The 26,651-nt window shown below is 31.5% G+C and overlaps 8 protein-coding genes across 27 annotated transcripts; 6 read left to right on the plus strand and 2 right to left on the minus strand.

Moving 5' to 3' along the window:
- Positions 1-53: 53 nt before the first annotated feature.
- LOC117602834 (prefoldin subunit 6-like) lies at positions 54-1,126 on the plus strand. Its single transcript, XM_034321331.2, has 4 exons — positions 54-260; positions 443-512; positions 593-788; positions 866-1,126. The coding sequence occupies exons 1-4, from the start codon at positions 258-260 to the stop codon at positions 993-995; spliced, it is 399 nt and encodes a 132-aa protein (XP_034177222.1). The 5' UTR covers positions 54-257; the 3' UTR covers positions 996-1,126.
- Positions 1,127-1,279: 153 nt separating this feature from the next.
- Positions 1,280-2,300, plus strand: LOC117602831 (COMM domain-containing protein 2-like). The gene is made up of 5 exons (XM_034321328.2): positions 1,280-1,471; positions 1,538-1,615; positions 1,676-1,758; positions 1,843-2,016; positions 2,088-2,300. The coding sequence occupies exons 1-5, from the start codon at positions 1,405-1,407 to the stop codon at positions 2,292-2,294; spliced, it is 609 nt and encodes a 202-aa protein (XP_034177219.2). The 5' UTR covers positions 1,280-1,404; the 3' UTR covers positions 2,295-2,300.
- A 463-nt stretch (positions 2,301-2,763) lies between these two features.
- Positions 2,764-6,409, plus strand: Smug (Single-strand-selective monofunctional uracil-DNA glycosylase). Its single transcript, XM_034321321.2, is given in 8 exon segments — positions 2,764-2,958; positions 3,035-3,273; positions 3,358-3,464; positions 3,543-3,649; positions 3,730-3,877; positions 3,948-4,058; positions 6,056-6,205; positions 6,269-6,409. Coding segments are annotated over 8 exon segments (1,164 nt in total). The 5' UTR covers positions 2,764-2,767; the 3' UTR covers positions 6,380-6,409.
- Positions 2,879-9,358, minus strand: TTLL15 (tubulin tyrosine ligase-like 15). 15 transcript variants are annotated; one of them, XM_076691162.1, is made up of 13 exons: positions 9,228-9,358; positions 8,929-9,142; positions 7,671-8,854; positions 7,383-7,587; positions 6,235-7,314; positions 5,597-5,797; positions 5,044-5,167; positions 4,850-4,943; positions 3,778-4,315; positions 3,631-3,699; positions 3,333-3,549; positions 3,021-3,253; positions 2,879-2,924 (listed from the first exon to the last, which is right to left on the minus strand). In XM_076691162.1, exons 2-5 carry the CDS (start codon positions 8,959-8,961, stop codon positions 7,216-7,218), a joined length of 1,521 nt encoding a protein of 506 aa, XP_076547277.1. In that variant the 5' UTR covers positions 8,962-9,142; positions 9,228-9,358; the 3' UTR covers positions 2,879-2,924; positions 3,021-3,253; positions 3,333-3,549; positions 3,631-3,699; positions 3,778-4,315; positions 4,850-4,943; positions 5,044-5,167; positions 5,597-5,797; positions 6,235-7,215. The 15 variants fall into 15 exon arrangements, with proteins under 15 accessions (XP_076547277.1, XP_076547276.1, XP_076547271.1 ...); XM_076691161.1 differs by having other exon boundaries at positions 3,333-3,576; XM_076691156.1 differs by having other exon boundaries at positions 3,333-4,315; positions 6,235-6,545; positions 7,216-7,314.
- On the plus strand, positions 6,389-7,221 carry LOC117602832 (tRNA-specific adenosine deaminase 2). The gene has a single exon (XM_034321329.2). The coding sequence runs from the start codon at positions 6,389-6,391 to the stop codon at positions 6,911-6,913; it is 525 nt and encodes a 174-aa protein (XP_034177220.2). The 3' UTR covers positions 6,914-7,221.
- A 39-nt stretch (positions 9,359-9,397) lies between the features above and the next one.
- Positions 9,398-10,217, plus strand: RpS29 (ribosomal protein S29). Its single transcript, XM_034321333.2, has 3 exons — positions 9,398-9,559; positions 9,881-9,980; positions 10,057-10,217. Exons 1-3 carry the CDS (start codon positions 9,498-9,500, stop codon positions 10,063-10,065), a joined length of 171 nt encoding a protein of 56 aa, XP_034177224.1. The 5' UTR covers positions 9,398-9,497; the 3' UTR covers positions 10,066-10,217.
- Positions 10,218-10,559: 342 nt separating this feature from the next.
- On the plus strand, positions 10,560-12,439 carry LOC117602833 (transmembrane protein 256 homolog). Its single transcript, XM_034321330.2, has 4 exons — positions 10,560-10,701; positions 10,948-11,083; positions 11,170-11,282; positions 11,353-12,439. Exons 1-4 carry the CDS (start codon positions 10,612-10,614, stop codon positions 11,494-11,496), a joined length of 483 nt encoding a protein of 160 aa, XP_034177221.1. The 5' UTR covers positions 10,560-10,611; the 3' UTR covers positions 11,497-12,439.
- Positions 12,347-26,411, minus strand: ctrip (E3 ubiquitin-protein ligase ctrip). Of its 6 annotated transcripts, none has more exons than XM_034321306.2 (25): positions 26,292-26,411; positions 23,711-24,046; positions 23,222-23,530; positions 22,115-22,201; positions 20,184-20,538; positions 19,908-20,095; positions 19,659-19,832; positions 19,195-19,571; positions 18,836-19,120; positions 18,385-18,765; positions 18,144-18,316; positions 17,892-18,066; positions 17,598-17,820; positions 17,281-17,518; positions 16,804-17,209; positions 16,541-16,729; positions 16,292-16,477; positions 16,020-16,211; positions 15,735-15,940; positions 15,238-15,660; positions 14,914-15,166; positions 14,585-14,830; positions 14,180-14,509; positions 13,806-14,124; positions 12,347-13,724 (listed from the first exon to the last, which is right to left on the minus strand). In XM_034321306.2, the coding sequence occupies exons 2-25, from the start codon at positions 24,015-24,017 to the stop codon at positions 13,528-13,530; spliced, it is 6,219 nt and encodes a 2,072-aa protein (XP_034177197.1). In that variant the 5' UTR covers positions 24,018-24,046; positions 26,292-26,411; the 3' UTR covers positions 12,347-13,527. The 6 variants fall into 6 exon arrangements, with proteins under 6 accessions (XP_034177197.1, XP_034177199.1, XP_034177198.1 ...); XM_034321308.2 differs by lacking the exon at positions 26,292-26,411 and adding an exon at positions 25,121-25,310 and having other exon boundaries at positions 19,659-19,829; XM_034321307.2 differs by lacking the exon at positions 26,292-26,411 and adding an exon at positions 25,121-25,309 and having other exon boundaries at positions 23,711-24,042.
- Positions 26,412-26,651: the final 240 nt, after the last annotated feature.

Consider the following 26,651-nt stretch of genomic DNA (forward strand, 5'->3'; position numbering starts at 1 on the left):
TATTATGCATCGACTCTATTGCCACCTGGTAGTAGTTGCAGAAAAGAATATTTAGACATTTCTATTCTGCAGTCACTGTATCATGTTAGTCAATGTTTGGAAGTGTTTGGAATATATATGGTTAACGAAATACGTATAAATTTAATTAAGGGGAGTACGTGAGCTTAAAATTTCCTGTTCTTTTTTGTTTCTCTGTAATAGGTGTTTAGTTACAGTGAAATTTATAAAAGAAGGTCTTTAGAAAACGTTTTTCAATCATGGTATGATAATATTGATGTATTAGTATAGGAGATCATTTTTCATCTACACAATTTATTTTTATTCATATAATAATTACAACAATGCTAATTGAGATTTTGCTGTATAGTCAAAAAATTATATTATACATTGTACAACTTTGCTATCAGGTAACTTACTTTTCATTGATAATTTCCATTTTTAGACAAACATGACAGAGGAAATTCAGAAGAATCTAAAAACGGAAATAGACAAATATAAACAAGTTCAAAAAGGTATTTTATTTATTTCTACATATACAATGTGTTCCTTAAAGTATATTATGTGATTATAATTAATTTTCTGTTTGTATCAGATTATTCCAAAGCAATGATTCAAAGACAACAGTTGGATGCACAGTTAAATGAGAATATTGCAGTTAAAAAAGAATTGGATCGTATGAAAGCAGAAGATGATGTTTTTAAACTAGTAGGAACTGTTCTGATTAAACAGGATTTAGAAGAAGCAAAGCAAAATGTTGCTAAGCGGATGGAATATATTTCCTCTGAATTGTAAGCTATTAAATAAGGAGAGCAAAAGTATAAGAAATCCAATAATTTAATAATTCTTTTCGTTTATGCAAATTTAGGAAACGAGTGGAAGAATTAATAACTACCTTCGATAAGAAACAAGATACGCATCGTGAAACATTAGAAAAATATCAACACATGTTTCAACAGGCTCAATTGAAAGCATCCCTTTCTCAACCAAAGGCATAATTTCACATATGAAATATAAAGGGTCTACATAACAAGGTTTTATAATCTTCTGTAATAAAGATCATGTAACCTTGAACATCTTTAAATCTCATGTTTTATTATATTTATTAATAAAGTCTGATCAAAGTTTTTATGATTTTATTTAATTTAGCGATTGTAAATTATGAACTGATATTAAATGATAATAAATACTAACTTTAATTATAAGGCTATATTCGTTTACATTCTCAGCGCTATCTAACAACGTAATGCTAAACTATGATAAAACAAGACTCCATCGATAAATGCGTTTACATGATTATAAATAAATATGGTGGTCCATATGCCGCCTTTCAGAATCGAGAAATTTTTATTTTCATATGAAATATAAAGCAATTAATTATAACGTTCTTTTTATTAATAAAAAATAATGTTGTTACCGTTAAAACCGGATCATAAAAAACATGTATTGCTTCTTGTAGAACATACACCACAAGGTGGGTATATTTTACGTCCTTTATCGTTGATTTCCTTGTAAAGTAATACTGATCTATTTTCTTTAGTTTTGCAGGACTTTTGTAAATTGGTCATAGATTACCTGCAGAAAGGACCAAATTTTAAATTGTATAATGCAGCTGCTCGTAAGTAGATGTTTGTTTTATAGAAACATAAAGATTGTTTGACATTTCATTTTTTCTCAGAAAAACTTCAAGTTGATATAAATATGATTAAGAATTCAGTTGAAGGACTTGTTAATTTATTACTAGAGAGCTGTAAATATAAGGTAGTACATACATAAATTATATTGATTTGTATTTATGTTGTTCAATATATAAAATAACATGTATGATTTTATTTGTTTTTGCAGCTAAGTTCTGAGGACTTTAGGGATTCCATAATATCTTTAGGTTTTTCAGAAGAACAAGAAATAATATTAAGCAAATTATATAATGTTAAAAAAGATGAAATATTGGATACACTTACAAATATCGGATTTAAGTTACCAGAGTACCATGATATGGAATGGAGATTTGAAGTTCAGGTTTTATATCATTTTATCATTCCATCATTTGTTATGTTTCTATTGTTTTATCATTTAAATGTTTTTTATAGATTGCATCAAGATCACTGTTAAAACAGATTGCTCCTCTCATAACTTTAGATTTTTCAATAAAAAACCCAGACAAAGATGAAAGTATTGACCATGTACTACTTCAAACTGACCCTGTTAATTTATTACACATAACACAGGAGTTGGAGGAGGCTCTTCAAGAGGGTCGTAGTCAACACATTCGTAGACTTTCAAGAGTAGTAAAATGATAGCATCAATGTACACACTTATGTTCAATGGAATAAATTATACACAATTTCAAGAATGTATTGTGTATTATTTGAAATTAGATTAATTATCTAAACTTGAATATAAAAGCGTATGTAAGTTTCATTTTGATTAGATTAGTCTAAATTCCAGCTGACAGCACTTTTCACATGTCATATACTAATGCTGATAAAAGTAATATAAATGCATTCATTTGAATATCTTATTGGATGACTTTATTGGATCTGGCTTTACAAGACGTATAAAATGAGAATGCTGCATTTGTAGTTGCAGTTATAAAATACAAACGGCTGAATAGAAAAACGAAATGTGCTATGCAAACTTATGTCAGTGTTATATAAATTTCAATTCTTTTTGTAAAATTTTGTTCAACTAATTTCTTGTGATAACATCCAGGTCAAGTGTATGAATTTATTATACGTGCATTAGTGTGTTTTCTTACTTTTTAAAAGATATGGAAACATTAATTTCAACGAACACTTTCAATGCGACGATTTCTCTTTACGATGAAGCTAATCCTTCAGAATTGTCGATCATCACAACTACTGTAGGACCAAAATTTGCAAGACAATGGATGCGTTTTAATAATCAAACAGTTGTTAGCAAAGTACCTGAAGAAATGTTACATTTAATTGATACATATTGGTAATTATAATTATCTTATGTTTTATTTCATATATATAGGTTTATTAATCCTATTTTATTACATTTTAAAATATAGGTACAGGTTTCCTCCATTGAATCCATTATGGCATAAAGTCTTAGGCCTAGTTATGATCATATTAGGAATTATGGGATGGTGTGGACATGGCGTGGTAGTTTATATTTTTTTAATAACACCCTCGCTAAGAACACCGAGCAACCTTCTTGTAGTAAATCTTGCTTTCTCAGACTTTATAATGATGGACTTCATGTGCCCTCCCATGGTAATTTGTTGTTTCTACGAAACATGGGTCCTTGGTAAGTAACAATAAATGTGTATTTATTCATAATTGTGAAATAATATACAGTATTCTCACGTGTAAAATAAACATTTTTATGCAGGAACATTAATGTGTGATATTTATGCAATGATTGGTTCATTATGTGGGTGTGCTTCTATATGGACAATGACAGCTATTGCTTTAGATAGATATAATGTTATAGTGAAGGTATGTCTATGCGTATATCTATAGATAGATATAATCACTGATATTTCCAATGAAAATAATGTCGTAAAATCTTTTCAGGGTATGTCTGGAACACCGCTTACTATTAACAGAGCTATATTTCAAATTTTAGGTATCTGGTTATTTGGATAATTGTGGACTATTTTACCTTTAGTAGGATGGAACAGGTAAGGTTTTTTTATATCAGGATACGTTGTTTCTTAAGTGGCTGGCTATGCTAATGAATAACACATCGCATATCAATTAGGTATGTTCCCGAAGGTAACATGACAGCATGTGGAACGGATTATCTTACCGAGGATTGGGGATCTAAATCTTATATATTAATCTATTCTATGTTCGTTTATTACACTCCATTATTTACTATTATTTATAGTTATTACTTCATTGTTTCTGTAAGTATTTAATTGAAAGAATTTAATTATATTGACACCTTGTTTACCATAGTAAACACCTGTTAAATAGACGGTCGCTGCACATGAGAAAGCAATGAGAGAACAAGCTAAAAAAATGAATGTCGCCTCTTTACGATCCGGAGAAAATCAAGGCGGTAGTGCGGAAGCAAAATTAGCGAAGGTATTCAATTATAAGTAAAGAATATGATGCATCGTAAACTTTGATTATCATAAAAATAAATTTCGTTTATATCAGGTAGCATTAACAACAATATCATTGTGGTTTATGGCCTGGACACCATATCTTGTAATCAATTATATTTTCCCTGTGTCCTGGCTTTTTATAAAGCATTTCCTTAACCATTGCATCCATCAACCTTTCCCTTTCTTCATGGTAACGTCGTTGCTGTTCTAATATCGTTTCCATTTATTTAATTTCTGTAAAGACAATATTCACAAATTGTTTGTCAACTATGTATATAGAGGTTATTGATATAATTTAACATATAGTATTTTTCACGAGAGAGTACGAGTGTTTCGCGCAGCTCGACTGAGCTCAGAAAGTTCCCCCACCACTAGCGCTACCCCACCATGATTCACTTCCATTGCGATCCGCCATATACACGGTGGACAAAATGTACTAATATAGGAACAGCTTATTATAGGACAGAGGTAGTGAATAATTCACAAATTTCTAATCACCCGATATACCCCCTGTCCAGCGTGGCTCACGACATACAGCCGTACGGCGCTTGCGCGTTACCTTGGTAGCGGAGCGTGGCAGAACCAATCAGAGCCAACATGCGCAGACGAGACCAAAATTCGTTCATCCGTACTAGTACTCTCTCGTGAAAAATACTATAGACTACCTGAAATGAAAAATTCCTATTACAGACATGAATTATAACACGTACTCATTTTTACTCCAACTTTAGAATAAACAAAAACTTTAAAACATAATAAAATTCTTACTTTACAATTAATTACGTTCATTACTATCAATCACGCATGTTTTTACACAGAGCTTTTATATTTTGTGGCGCATCGTATCACAGCTGTTCATTGGCTACGAAAATCATCCAATCATGATTATCGGTTAAAAAGAAAAATAGTTTATAGTATGTGAATTGAAAGATTGAAAGAAAATAATTTATAAATTTGATTACCACAATTTATAAATATTATTTTCCATCTTTACAATTTTTAACCTTATACAAGGTAAATTTTCCTATATGTTCTTCGTACTTCTTCCCACTTCTTTCTGCTTAACAATATTCATAAATGAGGTGTCTGTAAATAAATTGTATTTTATATTAAAGAATATTTCTGTTATCTCATTATAAATATATAAGTATTTTATTAGATATGATACATAGAAATTATTTAGATAACAATACATATAACCGTTAGGAAACATATCGATGTATTGCAATTAGAAATTTGAATAGTTCCAAAGAACGGTCGTGTTCAGATTTTGATTAGTAATCGTTAAATAAGTGAAATTAACAATGTCAGGCTTAAGAAACATTAAGAAAAGGCGTCTTGATGATTCGGAAGACGTGAATTGTAAAAAAATGAAAGTGTCAGATGAAAATAATGAAGAAATAAGTAACAAAGTTATAGTTGAAAGTGATACAGCACATGAAGATATTGCTGAGCAATTATTATCATTAGAAAAAAAATTAGTCAATGAAGTAGGAAAAATTTCATTCAGTTTACCTGTAGCATATGTTTATAGTCCGCTTGAATATGCGTTTAACATACATACTTTATATGTAAAAAAGTATTGTAATACTCCAAAGAAAATATTGTTTCTTGGAATGAACCCTGGTCCTTGGGGTATGTCACAAACTGGTGTACCATTTGGAGAAATAAATATGGTCAAAAATTGGTTAAAAATTAGTGGACCCGTTGGAAAACCTGCTAGAGAACAAGAAAATAGAAAAGTAACTGGATTTGAATGCAAACGTAGTGAAGTTAGTGGAAAAAGATTATGGAGTCTCTTTAAAGAATTATGTGGAACTCCAGAAATATTTTTTAAACATGCATATGTACATAATTATTGTCCCATTGCATTAATGGATAAAAAGGGCTGTAACATCACACCAGCAGAAATGAAGGCAATATTTATATTTCTTATATAATTAAATTTATGTACTAAATTTAACTAATTTTTAGGGAAAGGAACAGCTGACATTACACTCTGATTGTGATAAGACTTTGGCAGATATAATTAAGCTTTTAAAAGCTGAAATTGTTATTGGTATTGGCGGATATGCAGAAAAACGAGCACAGCTAGTTGTTAAATCTCATAATCTGCATGTACAGGTATCAAAACCACTTGATTTAATGCCTACCTTTTTCTGTGTTTACATTTCATTGTAATTTTAGGTATTATGTTTACCTCACCCAAGTCCACGTGCTGCAAATAATAAAAACTGGAATGAGAAAGCAACTAAAAAGTTGACAGAATTTGGTTTACTTCAGTATTTTGCTGCTTAGTGATATATAATGAACAGTCTTACTTGGATGGATGTTGCGTTAGAACAAGCAGAGCGTTCTTTGAAAGCTGGCGAAGTTCCAGTTGGTTGTTTATTTGTATACAATAATGAAGTCATTGCTACAGGTAGCAATACAGTTAATGAAACACGTAACGCGACTCGACATGCTGAAATAAATTGTATAGATCAGGTCTTAAACTTTTGTAACGAAAAAGATTTGAACTATAAAGAAGTTTTTTGCGATGTCGATGTTATCGTTACTGTGGAACCATGTATAATGTGTACATCAGCATTGTTTCAATTGCAAGTAAGAAATATTATATATGGTTGCGCAAATGATCGTTTCGGTGGATGTAGTAGTGTTTTTGAGGTGCCTAAAATTTATAATTCCAAAACTAAAATAGTGGGAGGTATAAAAAATGATGAAGCAATGGCTTTGTTAAAGGAATTTTACAAAGGTACAAATCCAAATGCACCTGAATCAAAAGTTAAAAAAAGTCGTAAAAACAAAGACATAAACACTAAAAATGTGTAATCTTTTTTAAATGTAAAATGTATTTTTGTTTTTTATCTTATTAATTAATCAATAATCTCATTTTTATTTTATACATTCCGTGTGATATAATATATAGATTAAAGTTAATGTAAAGTTTTATATAAACTAAACATTAATACGTGACATGCCAGTATCTACACTGGTAACATACTGCCAGTAATGCAGGTACAAATCGTATTTTATATATTACTATTGTTTGTTTTGTACTTATTTAAAAATATGTAAAACGTGATTTGTATGTTATTTTTGTTTGATAAATAATAAAATTAAAAATGTTTTACTTAGGAGCACCATGAGTGATCTAATTCACATTTGCCTTGATACCATCTTACTAGTAATTGATTTCTTAGCGTATAATCCTTCAGTACCATATCTTTTGTCTGAAAATAACAGTTAGTATTCATACAAAAGACATAAATTGATGTATATTTATTGAATACAAACTTACTATAGGTGGTGGAAAGATTCTTTGGAAATTCATTTTATTTTGATGTTCCAGATAACTTTGAGATAAAATTGATTTAGTTTCAGTTGTAAAACAAGGGCTACAAAGCTGACATTCAACACGAAAACAGTCATTGCATTCTATACACAATTCTGGTAGAACCATTAAATTCTTATCAGCGACTTCCATTTCTTCTTCCATCTTATTCCTGAAATGCAAATGTAAGTTAAAAACATATTAATGAGATTTTGAAAAGTATTTAATTGAATTTTAATATTAGGCTTTTATCACCTTATTTTTAGGGAATCTTTTCTAATTCGTTGCCCTACTCCAACTAATGCAAATAAATTATATATAACTTGTTCATAAAGTAACTGGTTCGGTGGATAATGTGCTGAAGACAAATTTGGAGACATATTTGCTTCCATCATATAAACATTTAAATCTTCGTCGAGGGCAAAATCAATTCTAACTAATTCGAAAAAGTTTCTTCCATTTCCAAAACGTTTCACAGCTTCTTTAATGTACCCCTCTTTCGATAATGTAATTTCCTTAATCGCTTCATACATAGAATCCCAGACCTTTTCAGGATTCTTTCCTTGTAATCTTACGTATGCATCGAACGAGTCTTTCATTGAAAATTTCAGTTTACTGTAATAGTGTTTCAAGGATGGAACATTCCAAATTGGTAAATAGTCATCGCCAACTACATATTTATCTAAAACATCTGGATCAAATGGATAATATTTTACAGGACAAAATCTGAATAAGGCATCACCTTTGTACACGTATACCCTAAGAGGATCAACCGACGTAATTACAGTATATACTCCTATATCAAATTTATAACCATCTACGAGTAATGGTCGTTGTATAAACTCTTGTACAAAAGATCCTGTTGCTGTGATATTAATACTGCTAATATTTTTAACGCTGATACCTCGATGATCGTTTGATTTCTCTACAAACATCTTCTCAGGATGTTGTTTAACATATTGCAAGAATTCATTGTTTTGCTCTGGTATCTTAAATGCTGGTAAGATATAACGTCCTTCTGTTGTGGATAAATCTACCTTATTAGTAATGTATCCACAACCAGGAAAATGATTAACGCGTTGATGAGTTTGTAACTTATTTAAGTTAGAACTTAAAACTCTGAACGGATAATCGTGTGCCCACAACAAGTCCCAGTTTGAATTATTATAGGTCCGTTTAAAACCTAAACTTTCCAATACGATAAATACATGTTTCAAGTATCCGGTATCGTTGCTTTTCGCATATACGAAATACAGTGGATTCCCCTCTTTTATTTTAGATACTGTTGTGTGTACTCTTATTAACTGTTCTTGGTAGTATAAAAAAGAAAAAAATAGGCAGTATATGAGTATTGGACCTACTACAGAGTATAGAAAAACTTTTAGAAGTGTCTTCATCTTTAAGCTCATTATCTGATCATAAACATTACAGGCAGGGTCCTAAAACAAAAGATTATATTATTATTAAAATCAATTTAAATAGTTATATATAGTCTTTAATAATCTTTACGAACCTGTTTTTCATCTTCCTTTTCTTGTTTATTCATAGTTGATATATGATTTTAGTATGATTTATATGTGTAAAATAACAGGTGTATTCGTGTTGTTGATCAAATGTACCGTTGTAACTATTCCCGTTACACTACTCCTTTTCAATGCTAACGCGCTTGCAAGAACCGGTTTTTCATAGCGCATGTATTATGTTTTCTTTTTAAACATTTTATAAAACTGTTGTTAAATAATTTATAGTGAAATTAAATACATAAAAACAATTCTTTTCTAATAGATTATATAATATGTTATAATAAGTTACTTGTTACAATTACGAAATTTGATATAATTATTTTTTATAATGTCAGTTTGTCATGAAGGTTTTGTTTCTGTAAACATCTGCGTTTATCTGTAACATCAAATATATATTAAAAGATGAGAATATTATTTCATGTTATATTTGAAAATTTAAAAAAATGGCGGAAATTGTTTCAGAGTACGCTACTGAGCACAACGTTGCGTAGCAAACTAATAGTGCTTCCTGTCTTTTGGATTCTTGAATTCGCCTCAAGAAGATCTTTGTGTGAAAAAAATGGGTTTTCAAAACATTTGGTACTCCCATCCACGAAAATATGGGCAGGGATCTAGATCCTGGTACGTATTAAGGATTTTATTTCATTAGATGATATACGAATAACCTGAAATCATAAAATCACGTGGACTGTTTTTAACCGCGTGTCAACATTTGTTTTCATAATAATTATTTGAATTATAATTGTTAGTATAGTTATTTAACATAAATTAATAGTACATATTATTATGTTATTATAAATTACTGATTTAATATATGAATATAATAAACCTCAGTTTAAATTTTACAATGATAACCTCAAAATTATACAGTATAACCTCAAAGTTAAAGCGTTACAACTTAGTTTTTTTAATGTTTTATTGATATATATTTGTATTTTACAGCCGAGCTTGTGCAAACAGACATGGTCTGATTCGCAAATATGGTTTAAATATTTGCAGACAATGCTTCAGAGAGTATGCTGCTGATATTGGTTTCAAAAAGGTAAAGTTTCTTACATTTATAAATACATTTTAATAATATTAATAATACTAATTATACATCACTTTTTTGCTTGCAGCTGGATTGATGTAACAAAAATCTTTTAAGACATTTAATTTCTGTTTTCATAACAACATCAGTACCTTCATGTAAATTGAATAACAATAAACTGTCACTTTTATTAAACAATTAAATGTATAAATGTGTTTGGAAGAAATAGATTTTACTGTAATGTAATTATTAGTTCAAAATAAAGATGATTACTTGAATTAAATGTAATAATGTTACAAAATTGATTTTTTGGTCCCTCCTTTGTTGTAAATGTTTGTAAACATGAAATATTTAACATATGTAAGAAAAGATACATCATTTAAATTATGTTGCTCATTATGTATAATAAACATAATATCTTTATATCATTTTTATATTAAATAAAATATGGGTTGTTTTCATATTCAGATGAATATGTTTGTTTTAAAGCCGCCTTAAAAGCTTGTGGATACCCTCATAAGGGGATTCCAGGGGAATCACCTAACTTCCAGGGAAATTCATAATACATAGCTGACATAGCGCTGTATAAGTTTAGTTAATATCGTAAGTAATACTTATTTAGTGTAATAATCAACAACAAAAAATGTATTTTCAAAGTGTAATGAGTTATGCATTATCTGGAGCTCAAGTGTCCTTGGATGCAGTGTCAGGAGTCATAAAAGCCGTGACACCGGTAAAAATACCCGTGTTTTTTAAAAGTATACAAAACCGTTGCACCGTTTTAAATTTCTTTTATAATTAATATACATACACATATCACTTAGTAATACAGAGAATAGGAGAATAAGTAAATAAATTAATAATAACTAAATCATAACCTTGTGTATGTATGGAAGGTTAATTGATGAATGTCACTATAAAGTAAAATTTTTAATATGTATGTGCAGTAATTTTAATGAAATAGCTCTCCTTATTTTAGACACTCCAATATTCAAGTTGTAACCCTATAGTAATGTCACCTCTGTGGAAATTAGCTGCAAATACTGGACCATTTACAAGAATTGCAGCTATCAGTGGAGCAACAGCTGTTCTTGTTAATGCGTATGGTTCCCACTGTAAGATTAATGTTGAATATTTTAGAATATAGCTTGAAATTATGAAGATAGTTGAATGAAATAATTTTTATTTATAATAATTTCAGCAAAACATCTAAACGACCAATATCAAATAAAAGTATTTGATACTGCAAGTCGGTACCATTTCACCCATACACTAGTAATACTAGGATTACCTCTTTGCAGAGCACCTTACGTGGTACGTTTAATTAGATGATAATAATAAAATTGGAAAACATACTTATTACTGCTATATTATTTATCATTAGACTGCAACCTTCATGCTGTCTGGCATAATACTGTTTTGTGGGAGCTGCTACTATTATTCATTTACTGGTGACAAACGAATGAATAAACTGACACCATTTGGTGGAATATGTTTTATATTAGGGTGGTTAAGTATGTGCATTTAAGCTTTTAAGAAACACGGGAATGTGGTATTTGTTAAAGAGAAAAATAGAAAATAAGAAAAATTATGAGGAACTGAATTTGTAAATGTTGCATGATATATATATATATATATATATATATATATATATATATATATATATAAATAATTTTGTTTCTTAAATAAATCATCTTTCATAATTTGAAACTGTTTTTAATAATATAATGTTTGCCTTTTACAAAATATTGTTGATTAGGAAAGATATTTTTTTTCAGCAATATGTTTGTATTTTTGTTTATTGAAAGCTACCAAAGAAACAGAATCTGAACTTGAATAAAAGTAAATCTTCATTTATACTAATGAGTTGATATAAATATAAGTTTTACTTATAATATTGATATAAGTTTAAAACATATACTAAACCATTAAACATTATGCAATGTATTTTCAGATCTGTGTTGCACAATTTGATCAATGATTTTTGTTTTTCTGTATTTTGGTACATTACCAGTTATAATTCACTGTTTACTTGTATTTAAAATGTAATGAAAAAATATAACTGTAACATGTTTGTATGATTTATAATAAAATATGTAAAAATTATGAAATATAACAATATCGTATAGTGACTAAATAAATTCATCATGTAATGCTAAAAGAAAATGTCGTAAGGTTGAGATGAAGCTATGAAGCAACATTATAGGCTTATTTGAAAAGTCAGTTTAAAATGGTGATTATTTAATACCAATTAACGTAATCGCCAATTCATCAATTAACTTTCATATACATAAAATTAGAAATCAGAAAGTGATGTATACATATATTGATCAGTTTAAGCAATGGTACACAATATAATTGTAAAACAAGTAGTCGCATATTATTATTATTTTTTTTTTCTACTTTTGATCGATTCATATTCTCACAATTTTCATACAGAATCACATTTCTACAGAGATATAAGAAAGTAATGTACCTTGTATAATCCATTTGATACACCAGCTTCGCTGACTTTATATCCATTCTATTTCAATATTATACATTTTTAGTACATTTTTGTTCATAAATAGATGTTTTTGCCTGTAAATGAGTAGATATAAGATAGTAATTTTTTCTTCGATCATTACGGTGACTCGGTCTGGCGATGCTGGCTGCACTCTTACACGGCTAAAAGTATTAATTGGACTATCTTACCTAGAATAAAAATATCAAATAAGTTTAGGTGGTGATACACTGAATAAACTTAAATATTAGGAGTGTTGCACGTGAAATTCGCGCAGTGCTTGTTAACACACTGGAAATTAAGCAGCGAACACAAAGAGATCGATTACGAAAATAAAATGATTGTCAACAAACACATTTATATTTGATGTTTGTTGGTTTGTTTTTCTTTTTTAAATGGTAATGAAACACGAGCTGCTTCATTCTGTAACGTACATTTGTTTACTGATTTTAAAACGTGATTTCATTGCAAATTGTGAGGCATGAGATTGGCGATTTATGGCGATGCTAAATGCACCACTGATATAAAATTCACTTATACCTAATAAACGTCCCTTCAGACTAAATTATAATTAATTATTATAGAGTTTTATAGCAATATCATTTTCTTGTTACTATTATATAAAGTATTTATATATATATTTGCGCATATTAAACTATATTTACAGCTTTTATTAATTATTGTAACACATTAAAGATAAGTTTCCTAGAACGAGGCTGCATTCTCGATACCTGGTTCGTAATACCACGGGAGGAAACTTATACGACAGAGCTAATATCATTTTTGCACTTTTTTTTCTGACAAAAACATATCACAATCTAAATTTATAAGTAAAAACATAAACAATCAAATTAGGATTTATTTAAATGAATTGTTGCTAAAATCAAGAAAAAGATTTTTTCGAAAAAAATTCGTATAAAGTGCAAATTTGCGATCACTGAGTTTTAAACAAAACACAGCTATTTCGAAAAATATTTGAAATGTTTGGATAATTTGTTTCAACCTGGACAATGCGATAGCAAAAGAGCAAATGACGCGCCGGTTTTCCATCCGTTTCTAGGAAAGGTGGAACGAATGTTGTCCTTCTTGTGCAGCTATTCGCAACTTTTCTCGCATTATTTCTAACGTTGTGTAATCAGGCAGTTTTAAGTAATTAACGCAAGTCATTACGGATGGTAAGAAATCGTCTGTTTTCATCGAAGGGTCAAAAGTTTTACGCACTATCGTTAAAGGTGGCGTTAAACTCTTAAAACCTGTAAGAAAGTAAAGAATTTCATTTGATAGATTTCTGATACATTGTATCCATCATATACCGTCGTATAACAAATATTTACCTCCAACTGGTAATCGCGGTGAACCTGTGACGAATTGGATAAACTGCCTTTGTTCTTCACTGTTATATTTTGACATAACCTCAAAGAGGAAACGTATAGCACGGGAATCTGGAGTATATCCATGATCAGTTCTACAACATTCTAAAAGTGTTTTCACGTCCCACTGGCCACCTGTTTGTGCATGCCCACAGAACACAGCTTCAAGTTCTTCCGGGAAGAATAGTCTTAGTTGCGATGGCGGGAACACAGATTCGAATCCTTCTCGAAATGCTTCCATTTGTCTGAAGACACCTTCGTACAAGAACCAATGTACCACCAACTGAAAATGCAAATTTTTAAATACCATTTCACGTACAAATATTTTCGAATGTTACCTTAATATATTGATGTAGGTTATAAACAGTGACGGATATATCACTCCCTCCTTTCCTTAGCTCAATATTCTCATAACCTGGTAGCTCAAAAACAAGGCCAAGCTCCGAAATCGGACATCCATCTAAACCTAACGAATCTATTAGTTGTGCTCTCTCGTGTGGCCTTAACGAATCATCCTTTTCAACTGTTTCTTTTTGTCTAACGATTTCCTGCAGTCTAACAAGAGTTCGATGTACATCAGGGCATACGTATGCTAAATCAGCTAATGTTAATGTATGTTCCTCTCCCAATAACCAACGGTAGAAGGTTAAACTGAATGGTAAATCCAACTGTGAAAAATTATATATACAATAATATAATAATGAACATATTCAAATTTACATAACAGAGTAAAGAAATGTTACCATTCTTGAATCATATATCGCTTTCGCCATAAATTTTCCAAGGAATTTAAATTTTGTTTTAAGTTTCGCGAGATGCGACACTTTAGTATTCCATGGAATTGGCATTGAGAAAAGTCCATGAGGAGCATTAACGTATCCTGCGTCGGTAGAACTTGAACTACCGTGCCAAAGATCAAGATCAGCACGTTGTAATTCCTGAGAGACTAGAGCATAAAATTCCAGTGTCGGTCCAAGACCAGTACCAACCTAAAAAAAACAGGACGTTATGTTGTTTATTAAACCATTTGATGAAATTCTTAAGATTGTTAAAATTGAAATTGTATGAAAACCTCATTGACATATTGCACTTCAAGCAAGGCTTTGCTAGACGCCAAGTCTTGTATCACTTGTTCCGCTTGTTTAAGAATATCAGTTCTCGAGATAGTTCGTTTTCTTCGTTCCAAACGAGGAGTAACACGTTCTTGACTATCCGATCCCGATAATTCTGGAGCAGAATCTAAAAGTCGTTGTAGGGCTCTATCCCGATCGAATGATGTTGCATAAAGTAACAACTGTCTTGTTTCAAAGGGGAACAGGAATGGACTGAAAACAACAAAACACATTTATTAGCACCATTCACATTAGCGAATTAGCGTGACTCTTGTGATACTAACCAGACAGTAGCAATTTGTTGTAACCATAATGGTAAGTTTCCAGTCATAATGACTAAAGGATCTTGTAGCTGCCGGCTCGCTTTCGCGGCTATTTTGTTGTTAATAAAATCTTGCGGGGACAATAAGTTTACATTCTTTAGATGAGGGAACAGAACGGACCAATGACGGTTTAATGCGTATAAAAGACGCAATAGGCATAAACCGTCGAGCGATGCATCGGTGATCGTAACCGAAGGTGGTAAAGTGGGAGATAAATATGGATCAAGCGGACATCGTTGAGGGGGAACTGCTCCTTCGAGCCATAAATTATCCTCTTTTCGTTTTGAACTGATCTTTGTACTTTTTCCTTTGCCTTTGCGGCTGCTACCCTGTGAACTCGATCCTGGTTTTGGCGATGTTGTGGTTTCTTCTTCTGGTACAGGCCTGAGAATATATAAAAACAAATCATTTAAGTTTATTCCTATAGATAAGTAGAGAGGGTTAGAAAATATAAATACCTGTAGTAAATTGTATGCGTTTGTACCCAGACGGCATCATGGCCAAGCGGTGGTTCACCATCAGCTTCTGCCTCAGAATGATCAATTCCGGAACAACCAAATTGTCTAACAGCTTGATAAACAGTCATATTGAAAGGCAGTACTTCATCCCCGATTAAGAACTGAAGTTTATGCTTTGCCGATCCTTGACTTATAACTACCGCTGCCTGTAAATTTAAATACATTCAAAATAATTACTGTTTTGTAAAAAACAAATATCTTTCTACATATGTATATGATTATTACCAAAGTATCATCTATATCATCTTCGCTGTTATCGTCATCACTAACCATCGATTCCGCTTCCCTTATTCTACCATATCCACGAACCATTAAATAACGTTCGATAGCTTGTACTAACGCAAGGGGATCTATCTTAACGGTGCCTCCTTTCCATTGTTTCAAATTGTTACAATCAGGATGTCGTTGCAGATTACACTATAATACCATAATAAATTAGACTCCATATTATAGTACTACTCTTCATAAGTATATTTTAAATGAAAATTAAACTATACCTTAAGTTGGTGTGTATTGAAAAACTTCAAAGCACTAGTGCCTCCACGGCCAGCACCAGATCCGGCTGGTAAATCGTGTACCTTCACAGGAAATTGTTCCAACTGTGCAACACAACTATTCAGTTTTGTTACCAGAGCACCAAATGCTCCAGGATTAATATCCATAATTTTGTTGCTCTGTTGCATCTAAAAAAAAATTGATTATGTATAAAGAAACTGTACTGGAAAAAATTCATTTACTTTACTTACTGTTGATTCTGCGAACAATTTCCAGAACATACGAAGTCGATCGTAACGATTACCAGGAGCATCTACAGTAGTGAGGTAGTTGAGCAGAGCTTTAATGAGACCACTATAATTCATTTCGAATGGAGATATGTCACTTTCAAGTACAATATCTCTTAATTCAGTAAGAGCTGATAACATTTCATCTAAGTCCTATTAAAATACAATGAATTATTGTTTTTATGTAAAGCATTGATTACACGTTGCTTATGCTAACGTATACGTACATTTGATTGTAACCGTTGTATGGCAGCAGTAAGTCTTGAAAGGACTGTCATTGCAGGATGTGTACAAGGTGCATCATCTTGATACCGTGACAAGAACTGAGCAGCCTGTTCACGTACCCATGCCTTAGCCTTATCACGATTACCACCTGTTAAACTCGAATTACTCGGTGGTTTCGACAAATTCGTAGACGAGCTCGAATCTCTTTTGTCGCTAGTAGAACTCGACGATGACGACTTTCTACCCCATCTAGCAGGATTTAAATTTCCTAAGAAACGATTATTTTTAGGAGCGAATCCAGTGAAAAGTGATTCTGGTTGTTGTGTTTGTTGTGGTGTAGTACCGCCTAATCTAGAAAATCGACCCTTCTTGTTTTGCCTTTTCCTCTTTAGAACATCACCGATTCTCCTAATAAAAAGAAAATTAAATATACAATACTTTCTATATAATTGTCTAAAGTTTCTTCATCGTATACTTACAAATGAGCACTTTGTGGTGTGGTTACATCATCTATAGTAGAATTTAATTCGTTTCTTGCATGTGTTTCCATCGATGCAGAAAGATTTGGCTTCAGTTGACAAGTTGCAATTGTACCGAACAGTATATTACCGTTCGTTGACGGAGAAGCAATCGGGGATGTGGCATTACTAGAAGCGAACATCGTTGTAGAAGATAGCGATGTATTAGACGGACCTGGCTGTGGACTTGGTAATGTACCTAACGAAATATTAAAAGTATAAAATGGAATTTCAAGAAAATGTATAGGGGACTATGAGTAACAAATGTAACAAATTACCAGAAGGGCACTTAGGTGGTGAAACACCAAGAGGTACTTCAGGATCAGCTAGTTGACGTATTTGATGTAATACCCCTTCGCGATGAAAGTGTACTCCAAATACTTGTGGGAGCCTTTTCATCAATATGCTTGCCATTTGTAGAGCTCCAATAACAATTCGTAAATCTTGGGACGCCAACATACCTGCTATATGTGACGATACTATTTGGTTCTTTAAAACATCCTATAATAAAAATAAGAAGATTAGATAACAATAAATAATTATGCAAAACCAATTGCATTATTATATATTACCTTAAGTAAGTCAGTTGAAGCATAATATACCATACGTAAAAGAGCTCGAAGACATTTACATTTTACAGCAGGACCAGCAGAACTGCTGTAAACTTCATATAATACAGAGAATAAAGTTCGAATGAACGATACTAACCACTCGTTCGTTTCAATTACCGGAGGTACAACATCCACACTATAAAAAAAATTTGTGTAGTTTAATAAAACATATTTTTTCAAGTATAAAGAAAAACATATTTAAAAAATCTTTACCTAGACGAACAAGTAGGACTTTTGCCCTCTGTGGGATGTGTATTCACTCTACGGAAAATGCTTCTTGCTACTCCAATGTCTTCGTTAATTTGTTTCATCACAGTTAAATCTATCGTGTAAGTTCGCCCTAAAGACGAAAGACAGATTTCATCCTCACCATTCTGAAATGCCATCTGAAAAAGAATACTTTCGTTACACTACATTCATTTGATTTTGTATCATCTCTGATAAATTATAATACCTCGATAATTCTAGAATCAATAGTACTAAATGGATGACAACAGTGTCTTTCATCACGCCACTCCCAATGAACGTTTTCTTGTTGATTACTGGTCCTTTCAAGTAAACTATTTACACTAAATATGCCATCAGTTGGCAACGGAGGCATCAGTTCCTCAATTAAGCAAGTAATTTCAAACCACTCTTGCGGAGATCGCGGTACTAGTTCTACATCTTCTGCTTTCACTTCTAACGATCCAGTTAAAAGATAACTTAGCGTAAAAGCTATATTTTGTTGCAGAAGCAGCTGTGCCAAATCCGGACAGCGATTTGATATCACAGAAAGCATCCGTAACACAGTTATGAAATTACCAATGCTATTGACGGGTGGTGTAATCATTAACTATAAGGAGATCAACGATTAATTCAACAAGATATTGGAAACGTACTTTAAAAGTAATCATTTTCCTTACCAGTTGTTGTAAGTTTTGAAGAAGTTCCGCATTGATAATTTTATGCAAAGTTACAGGATCATGTTGAAAACTATCGACTAAACGACTAAATGCTTGACAAACACACTCAACGCTTTTTTTATCTTGATTCGTTAGCCTACTTGTCAACAAAGGTAAACTGTCGACTACTAAGTGAAAGTCATCGGGGTGAAGATTTTGACAACAGTTTGCTGTAATTGTTAACGCAGCCCGTTGTGCAGTTATGTTGAAAAAATCAACAAATTTCAAACAAGCTGATACTCCCCCCTAAGAATGAATAAATTAATTTATAACAACACATGTTACGTCGAATCTTCGTATTAAGAATTAAAAATACATACCGCGTGTAAAATGGTTTTACTGTGTCGACGCGAAAGCATAGCTAACGCTGTCAAACACTGTTCTGCTACATCCATACATTCAATAGATTCTAGTTTTTGTAAGAACACGGGTACAGCATCAACCACGACAGTCGATGATCGCGGTAAAGCTTCCATCATGTAAGTAAGAGCACGACACGCGTGTGTCATTATTACAAAATTATGCTCTATTCCAAGTAAATTAATTAATGCTGCAACCACTTGTTTTACAGGAAAACCAGCTAGTGTATCCTCGTTTCCCATTACAAGAATTTCACCCATTCCAATAACAGCCTGTAGCTGTTCTCCTTCGTCGTCAACAGCTTGTAAACCCGCCAAAAGCTGTTGGGCTTTAGCAGCTGAAATCGTATAATTATTTCATATACATATATGTTTTCAATTACCATTACTCTTGGTTAATTTTATAAAAAAGGAGAAAGTAATACCAGAACTTGCACCCATGCTTCTATTTAATAAATGTTGCATTCTTGGTCCTAATGCACCAAACACGTGTGGAGGCAAGCCTCTAGCTTCCAATAATGCTTGTAATCTTCCAACTTCACCGTCGTCACTTTCACTATCTCCAGTAGTACCAGACATTCCGGATGGACCTCCACCTGCTTGTTGAATCAATCGACATTTAAATATTACTATTACTCTACTACAATGAGAACCGTTTTGTAAAAGAAATTTACCAGTGGCAGGTGTAGCTGTTGAGGCAGATTCGTCTTCACCTGTGGTAGATACTAATTGATTGCCAGGAACTGTAGACGAGACAGATGTTGGAGTGGCACTATTTGTTACAGATTCAGTACCAGACATCACACTTCCTCCAGAACCTCCTTCTATCACTGCTTTTCTTGCACGTGATGAAGAACGGTGTCTGTGCCAACAGAATGTATATTGTAATTCTAATAATTCATACTATATACAACACATCGCTAACGATATAACCAGTCAACCATTATTACCTGGAACTTGAACAAGTACCCGTTGTAGAATCTTTTTTATGATGTTTTCCTGAAGTTTTGTTATTAGTTGGCAGTTCTTTAGATTGTTCGCTGGAGAATTTTGCGCGAGAACGTAATATATGCCTGTGCGTAGAATGAGGGTGTGTAGGGTTGGCAGTGGCAGAGGCAGACACAGATGGATTGGCAGTGGCTGTGGTGATGCCACTAGTGCCTGCCCCGTCATGTGCCAACGCCCCCCCACCGCTCTCCACAGAATTACTGGCTGCGTTACCCACTCTGATGCTGGACTTCACACTCAGAACTTGACTACTTGTACTGCTATTCGCGCAGGTTGCACCACCGTGAGATTTTGACCCTAAAATATTAAAGCATTTTTATCATTATGGTAAACACGCAAGGAACGATTTTTAGTACGTGTAACGATTTTTAGATGTTCTAAACTTTTATTTTCATCATAGGTCAATTATCATTTTTATTAATAATAAAGAAGGGGGTTGAGAGAGAGAAAGATAGAGACACTAACATACATATATAATGCTTCGGTGCACATAAAACTATTCGTTATGTTTTCTGTGCATAATTATGAGAATCAAGCATTTTTACAAGTTGAAAATTTATGATAAACAGCTTATGAATTTATACTACAATATTTATACCGCACTTTAGTGCAATGTATAGCCTATTCAATTATATGTTTTTACATATATTTCTATTAATTATATAGATGTATTTATGGAAATACACCTTTTTGTTTTTGGTAAGCCTAAATAAATATACAGCACATACTCTTATTCTTTTGAAAATTATCTTAAAATTTTTGTTAAATGACACTTTTAATATAAATATGATATAAATATCAAGTGTATTTGATTACAGATGAGAAAATAGTATTATTATCAGTTAATTAGAAAAATGCTTGAAATTATTTATTTATGTGTATGTTTTAGTCTTAAAAGGTTTTTAAATTTATACAACAAATTATTAAAATGACATAATTATAATGAATGGAAAGCATAATTAATATCAAGTTTTGCATGGAAAATTTTATGTACTTTCGTACTTATATGTATTTTTTGTCGAAGTGCATGTATAGAATATGTATTTTTATACAACATTACTACAAATAAAAAATATTTACCTTATTAATTTGATATCCATCCATTAAATTAAATAAAAATAATTTGTACTAATTGGAGATTTGGATACAGAAATTTAATATATTTAATACTTTTAAAACTGAAAATAATAATTGTATTAGTAAAAATGTTATTATTACTTTACTAAAGTTAAAACACTGTTTTGATAATATTTATTAGTTATATATAAAACATAAAAAGAAGTTCATAAAGTGAGTGCATACACTTGATGCAATTATTTAATTGGATTTATAGATATTATTTAATATACATATAGGTAGTAGCTTAATTATTCAGTGATTCTTTTCAATTTTAGATAACTGAAACTAAACAAAACAAAATTCTACATTAAATATTATAAGATAATACTACAAGAATAATCGATATACACTGGATTTATGTATTATACCTTAACTGATTAACATTTATGATATATTATGAATATTATATTTATGAATTGTTATAAATATTCAAAATAATGTTGAACGATAATGTTTGCATACACATATATTTAATTTCAATAGTAATTCCAAATAGCCGGAATATATTGTAAAGTTGCATCAAAATCATGTTTACTATGTATGTCTGGAGAAATAATGTCATGCATAAATCAAATTTGACTTAAACAATTTGACCTGACATTAAATATAATGTACTTGCATATGGATATAGGGAACCAATTTAGAGAGCAGATTTATGGTGGCTTGTATTCGTTTAAAGATATCTACTCATGAATTTACAAGAGAAAATTAGGGTAAAAAAATGTAGTACGAAGTGTGTACTCCTTAGGCTTACCTTCTTGATGATACGTTTGTGTTGATATTGGAAAAAGTGCTTTGACAGCAGACACAAATCCTTCCAGACATTCGCTCATCCTCAGGCCTAATGATACAGTCTGATCTATGACTCTTATTTTGGTAATACTTTTTTTCTTTAATTTTAAGATACTTGTGAATCAAAGCCTAGTTTTACTACCCTATTCTTTAGCCTACTGCTTCAAGAAATGTAGGTTGCAAAACACACTTTTATGATATACCAATGAGGAGTATTTTTAGTTTATCATGACACTGAATTAAGCATAGCACTAAATTTCTGTGACATTATTATATGATGTATATATTTCAGATACTAAAAATGTTTTTTTTGTTTTTTTTTTTTTTTGTTAATTCTTCTTTGAGGAGAAGTATTGTCATAGTTTAAATGGTTTGTATGAAATTTATATGTAATTATGTATAAATAAAAAGTTTATTTGTATAACTTTAGTTAACTTTAAATATTTTAACAGGGGAATTTGTTTCTTTATGAGATCATTATATGTATTTTTAATGTTTGCCTTTTAAAAAATTTAGTAACTATTATTTAAAATATATTTCACTAGTAGTAAACTAAAAAGAATGTACTTTTTAACAAAATAAAAATTTCAAAAACGTAATTCTTGTTACAAATTTTAAACATCTGATTATTATACTTGTTATTAACAATTAGAAGTCATAATTCATCACAATAAAATTTAACAAAGTAATAAACTGTTAGTAAATAAGTGCATTATAAAATAATATTAGTTATATGTACATAAAATCATAAGTTCACTGATTTTTTAAATAAAAAAACGTGTAATTAAAAATAATTAGTTTTCTTTTACTGCAAATGAATGCTAATTTTCACCCAAAAAATTAAATATAATCACAATTAGTATAAAATGTTAATGGTCCGATTATTAATTGGTGTTATTATCAAGATTTATATATTTTTATGCATTTTTAAAGGTAATTATTAATATATTTAAGAGTATTTAAAACTGGTTGAATTAATATTTAAATTGTATTATGTATTCACTCAGTTCACACATCACATCTCATTGCAACCAACACTTTTTAATAAGTAGAATATAAATAAACTAACCTCTTCCTCTAGATGTGGATGGATGACTAGTAACAGATGCAGAACTTGATGACGGTACCAAACTGTTATACGTCAAGTCTTCTCTGTTGTTATAATCACTGGATAGCGATAAATCGTAACTATTATGTCCTTGCGATATGGCTTGTGGATTTTGTGGTGTACGAGAACGAGTCCTTGAAGCAACACAGTCAATTGCTGTTAGATTCAACTCTGGCAAACTTGTTCTTGTAGCACTACGAACTCTTGTACTGTTCCCACTAATATTACAATTAGATTGCTGAACTTTATGGGGTGCCCTCCAGTTAGTATCTGTAATTCGTAATTAACGTATATTTTAAAATTAGAGGTAAATTCTTTTTTCATTATGTAACCGTATACGTTTCCTAAATTTCGATACAGTTTAATTTCGAAAACTATTTAACGTATATTAATTAATTAATTCAAGATTATCATTTATATTTATGCAATAATTATGATAAATATAATTACCTAAATATGATTCTAAGCCACTGCCATGACTTTTACGATCACCTCTTGTTCTACCTTCTGTTTTGAAGGAATCGCTTGGATGTTTACACACGGAAGTATTATTAAAAACTTCGGTTGATTGTGGTTCACCAATAGTCTGTCTACGTCTTTTTTCTTCTACAGTGACTGGAATAGAACTAGTGCTTTGTCGTTTTCTATAACCGCTGCTACCACTGCTAGAGCTCTTCCCTCTAACTTTAGAGGTATCTGCTGAAGCATTGGCCGTCTCTACAGACCCCCCTGATAATTGATCTTGTTGATCTGCCATAGATTAATCGACTCATGCCACTATTCTGTCTACAACAAAAAAAATTTGTTAGTTATTTTATATATGAAAAATAAAAAATTTAAGGATGTTCGTGTACAACTTGTCAGGCACATAATTATAATCAAAATGGTCATAGAATCTTTGATACCGTATACATTATATAATACTAAGAGTGTAATCTATCTTTAGTTGAATTTTAGTGAAAATCGAGAATATGGCATAAATAATGATTATTTAATAAATAATATGATATCCAGTTATACAATTTTATAAAACACTAAAGAAAAAGATAATTTATTGTTCAAAACGTTTCTGGATATATTTAGATAAAAGTAAATTATTTTATTATTCGTATATTTATCTCTTAATGATACAATGACATGTGTTTAATATTAAAAAATTAACATACGTTATACAAAAATACGTTTGTTACATAAAGATATTTATTTGAACGTAAAATAATTTTTAGCAATTGTAATGAAAAAAATATATATATTTATACCTACTTTTAAACAATATATCGAAAAAACAAAAAAAAATATACTACGATCCGGACAAAGTGAATTAAATCGAAGCCACTTATTACGATTAAACGCGTTAAACGAATGCACACACGGATAACAAGAACGTAGCTAAATAATACAGCAGAAGCGATACGCAATTAATGTTTTCCTCCACGGTTGAAAGAGATAGTAACGAGCTCAACAATCATAACAAACACTACAACTGGTATCCGTTTATAATATTACAAGCAATGCGAAATTGTGCCGTTGACATCATAGAACACCTTCTAAGAATACTAGGATTACTCGGTTGCAACAAAGCCACGAATAGACTCGGTACACCTTCAGGATTCAACGAAAGACGTAAATAATTATAACAAAGACTCGTAAGTGAGCAAGCCACCATTTGCTTATGAACAAGTAATGGAGGACGAGTTCTTTCTTCGTCTCTTTCTCTCTTTCGTTTCTCCATTCTCGTTCACCGTGTGACCTCAGGTTGAGGTCTTCGAAAAAGAGAATCCTACTCGGATATATGCAAGGTTCCCTGATATAAAGGAAAAAAAAAAAAAAAAATTGAACAAGAATTACGGAAAATGTTACCTGAATGTCACATAGGTTTGCCCAGGGCATTGCGAGAAAAATGTCCCCTGCCTGATAATTTTTACGAGCACAAAACGTTCCTTGTTACATACGACAGAGAAATGGATTCTGGCGCAAGCACATAAGTCGGTGAGTGGCTATGTGCACAAGCACATACCAAAAAACGCACCGAACGCACTGCCGAGGCACACTGAAGCAAATCAGCGGAATGCGATGGCTATCGGGATCGGGTTGGTTAGAATTGGGAAGCTGGATGACGCTCCGCCCCCATCAGGAAACGTCACACACAGAGTTAACGTAGGTGCGTTCTAAAACTCGGTGCCCGCGTGTAGCGAAATCGCGATTCATAATGCAACAGCAGACGCAAAACCGGCGCGAATAGCCATCTTGCTACACTTTTTTCAAACTCACAACTTTTACTTTCTCCTCGTCTATGATGTAAAATTAGCCGCAAACAATTGCTCCGACATCAATGACTAATTTTTAAACGTATCATTAATTATTTTTTCTAACTAATACCTTTACACTACGATCGTGTTGTATTTTATGTACGATCATATACACTTCACTTAACATCATGCAATGTTGCAACATGCATAGAAAGGTTTAATATAATTGTAAACATTTACGAGTGAAATTATGAAAGTGTCAAAAGGTTATAACATATATTCATAAGCTTGCACGTGATTCATGGGCTTTTGGATGGAATTTAAAACATCGATAGCTTACATACAAAGCATAAATGTATATTCTAACAAAATTGTTCTACAATAGGATGAAAAATGATTATAACAACTTCGCTGTTCCTTATCAATATATCATTCTTAAGTTATAAACATATAATAATCATAAAACTATCGTTTCATTGTGTTTGAATCTTTTACGAAAATCTATAAACATCATAATTGCAACAGATCATAACAGATTTAAGTTCTATTGTTCAATCTTGACAAGTACGTATATATCGGCTACGATTGGATGAAAACCTTATTCAGTAATACCCAATTGGCTGATAAATTGAAATATTCCTCAAACAATGTCAAAACAGCTTGTGATAAATGGACATTACTAGTCAGTCAGTTAAACGGATTTTTCATGCGTCCATTATTACGAAGATTAAAATAACCGGATATGTTGTGATCTTTAATTTAATTTATTAATAGCTACTTACCGAAAAAGGGAGCTCCTCCCTGGAAGTCGGACTCCAGTTACGCAATACGATGCGCGAGAGGACACGTGAAAACACGGACTGTACTGTCAAGTCGATTAGAGCGTCGTCTGCTACGATCGCTCGATCAAGGATTATACAGAACATAGATGGGACATTCTGTTCCGTCGAAGCACGTGGCTCCCTTCATGTAAATAACCCTAAAGTAACATTTTTCAAAAGCTGATTGGTCTAATACTTGATTAAAAAATTAATGGGAATATAATATGCAAGTACATATTTATAATCAACAAAAATAAAAAGTAAAACATAATTTATAGTGTAATATATATACTTAAGTATTTATTTTGAAGGGAAGTATGT

Source organism: Osmia lignaria, chromosome 12, assembly GCF_051020975.1.
Source record: "Osmia lignaria lignaria isolate PbOS001 chromosome 12, iyOsmLign1, whole genome shotgun sequence".
NCBI lineage: Eukaryota > Metazoa > Arthropoda > Insecta > Hymenoptera > Megachilidae > Osmia > Osmia lignaria.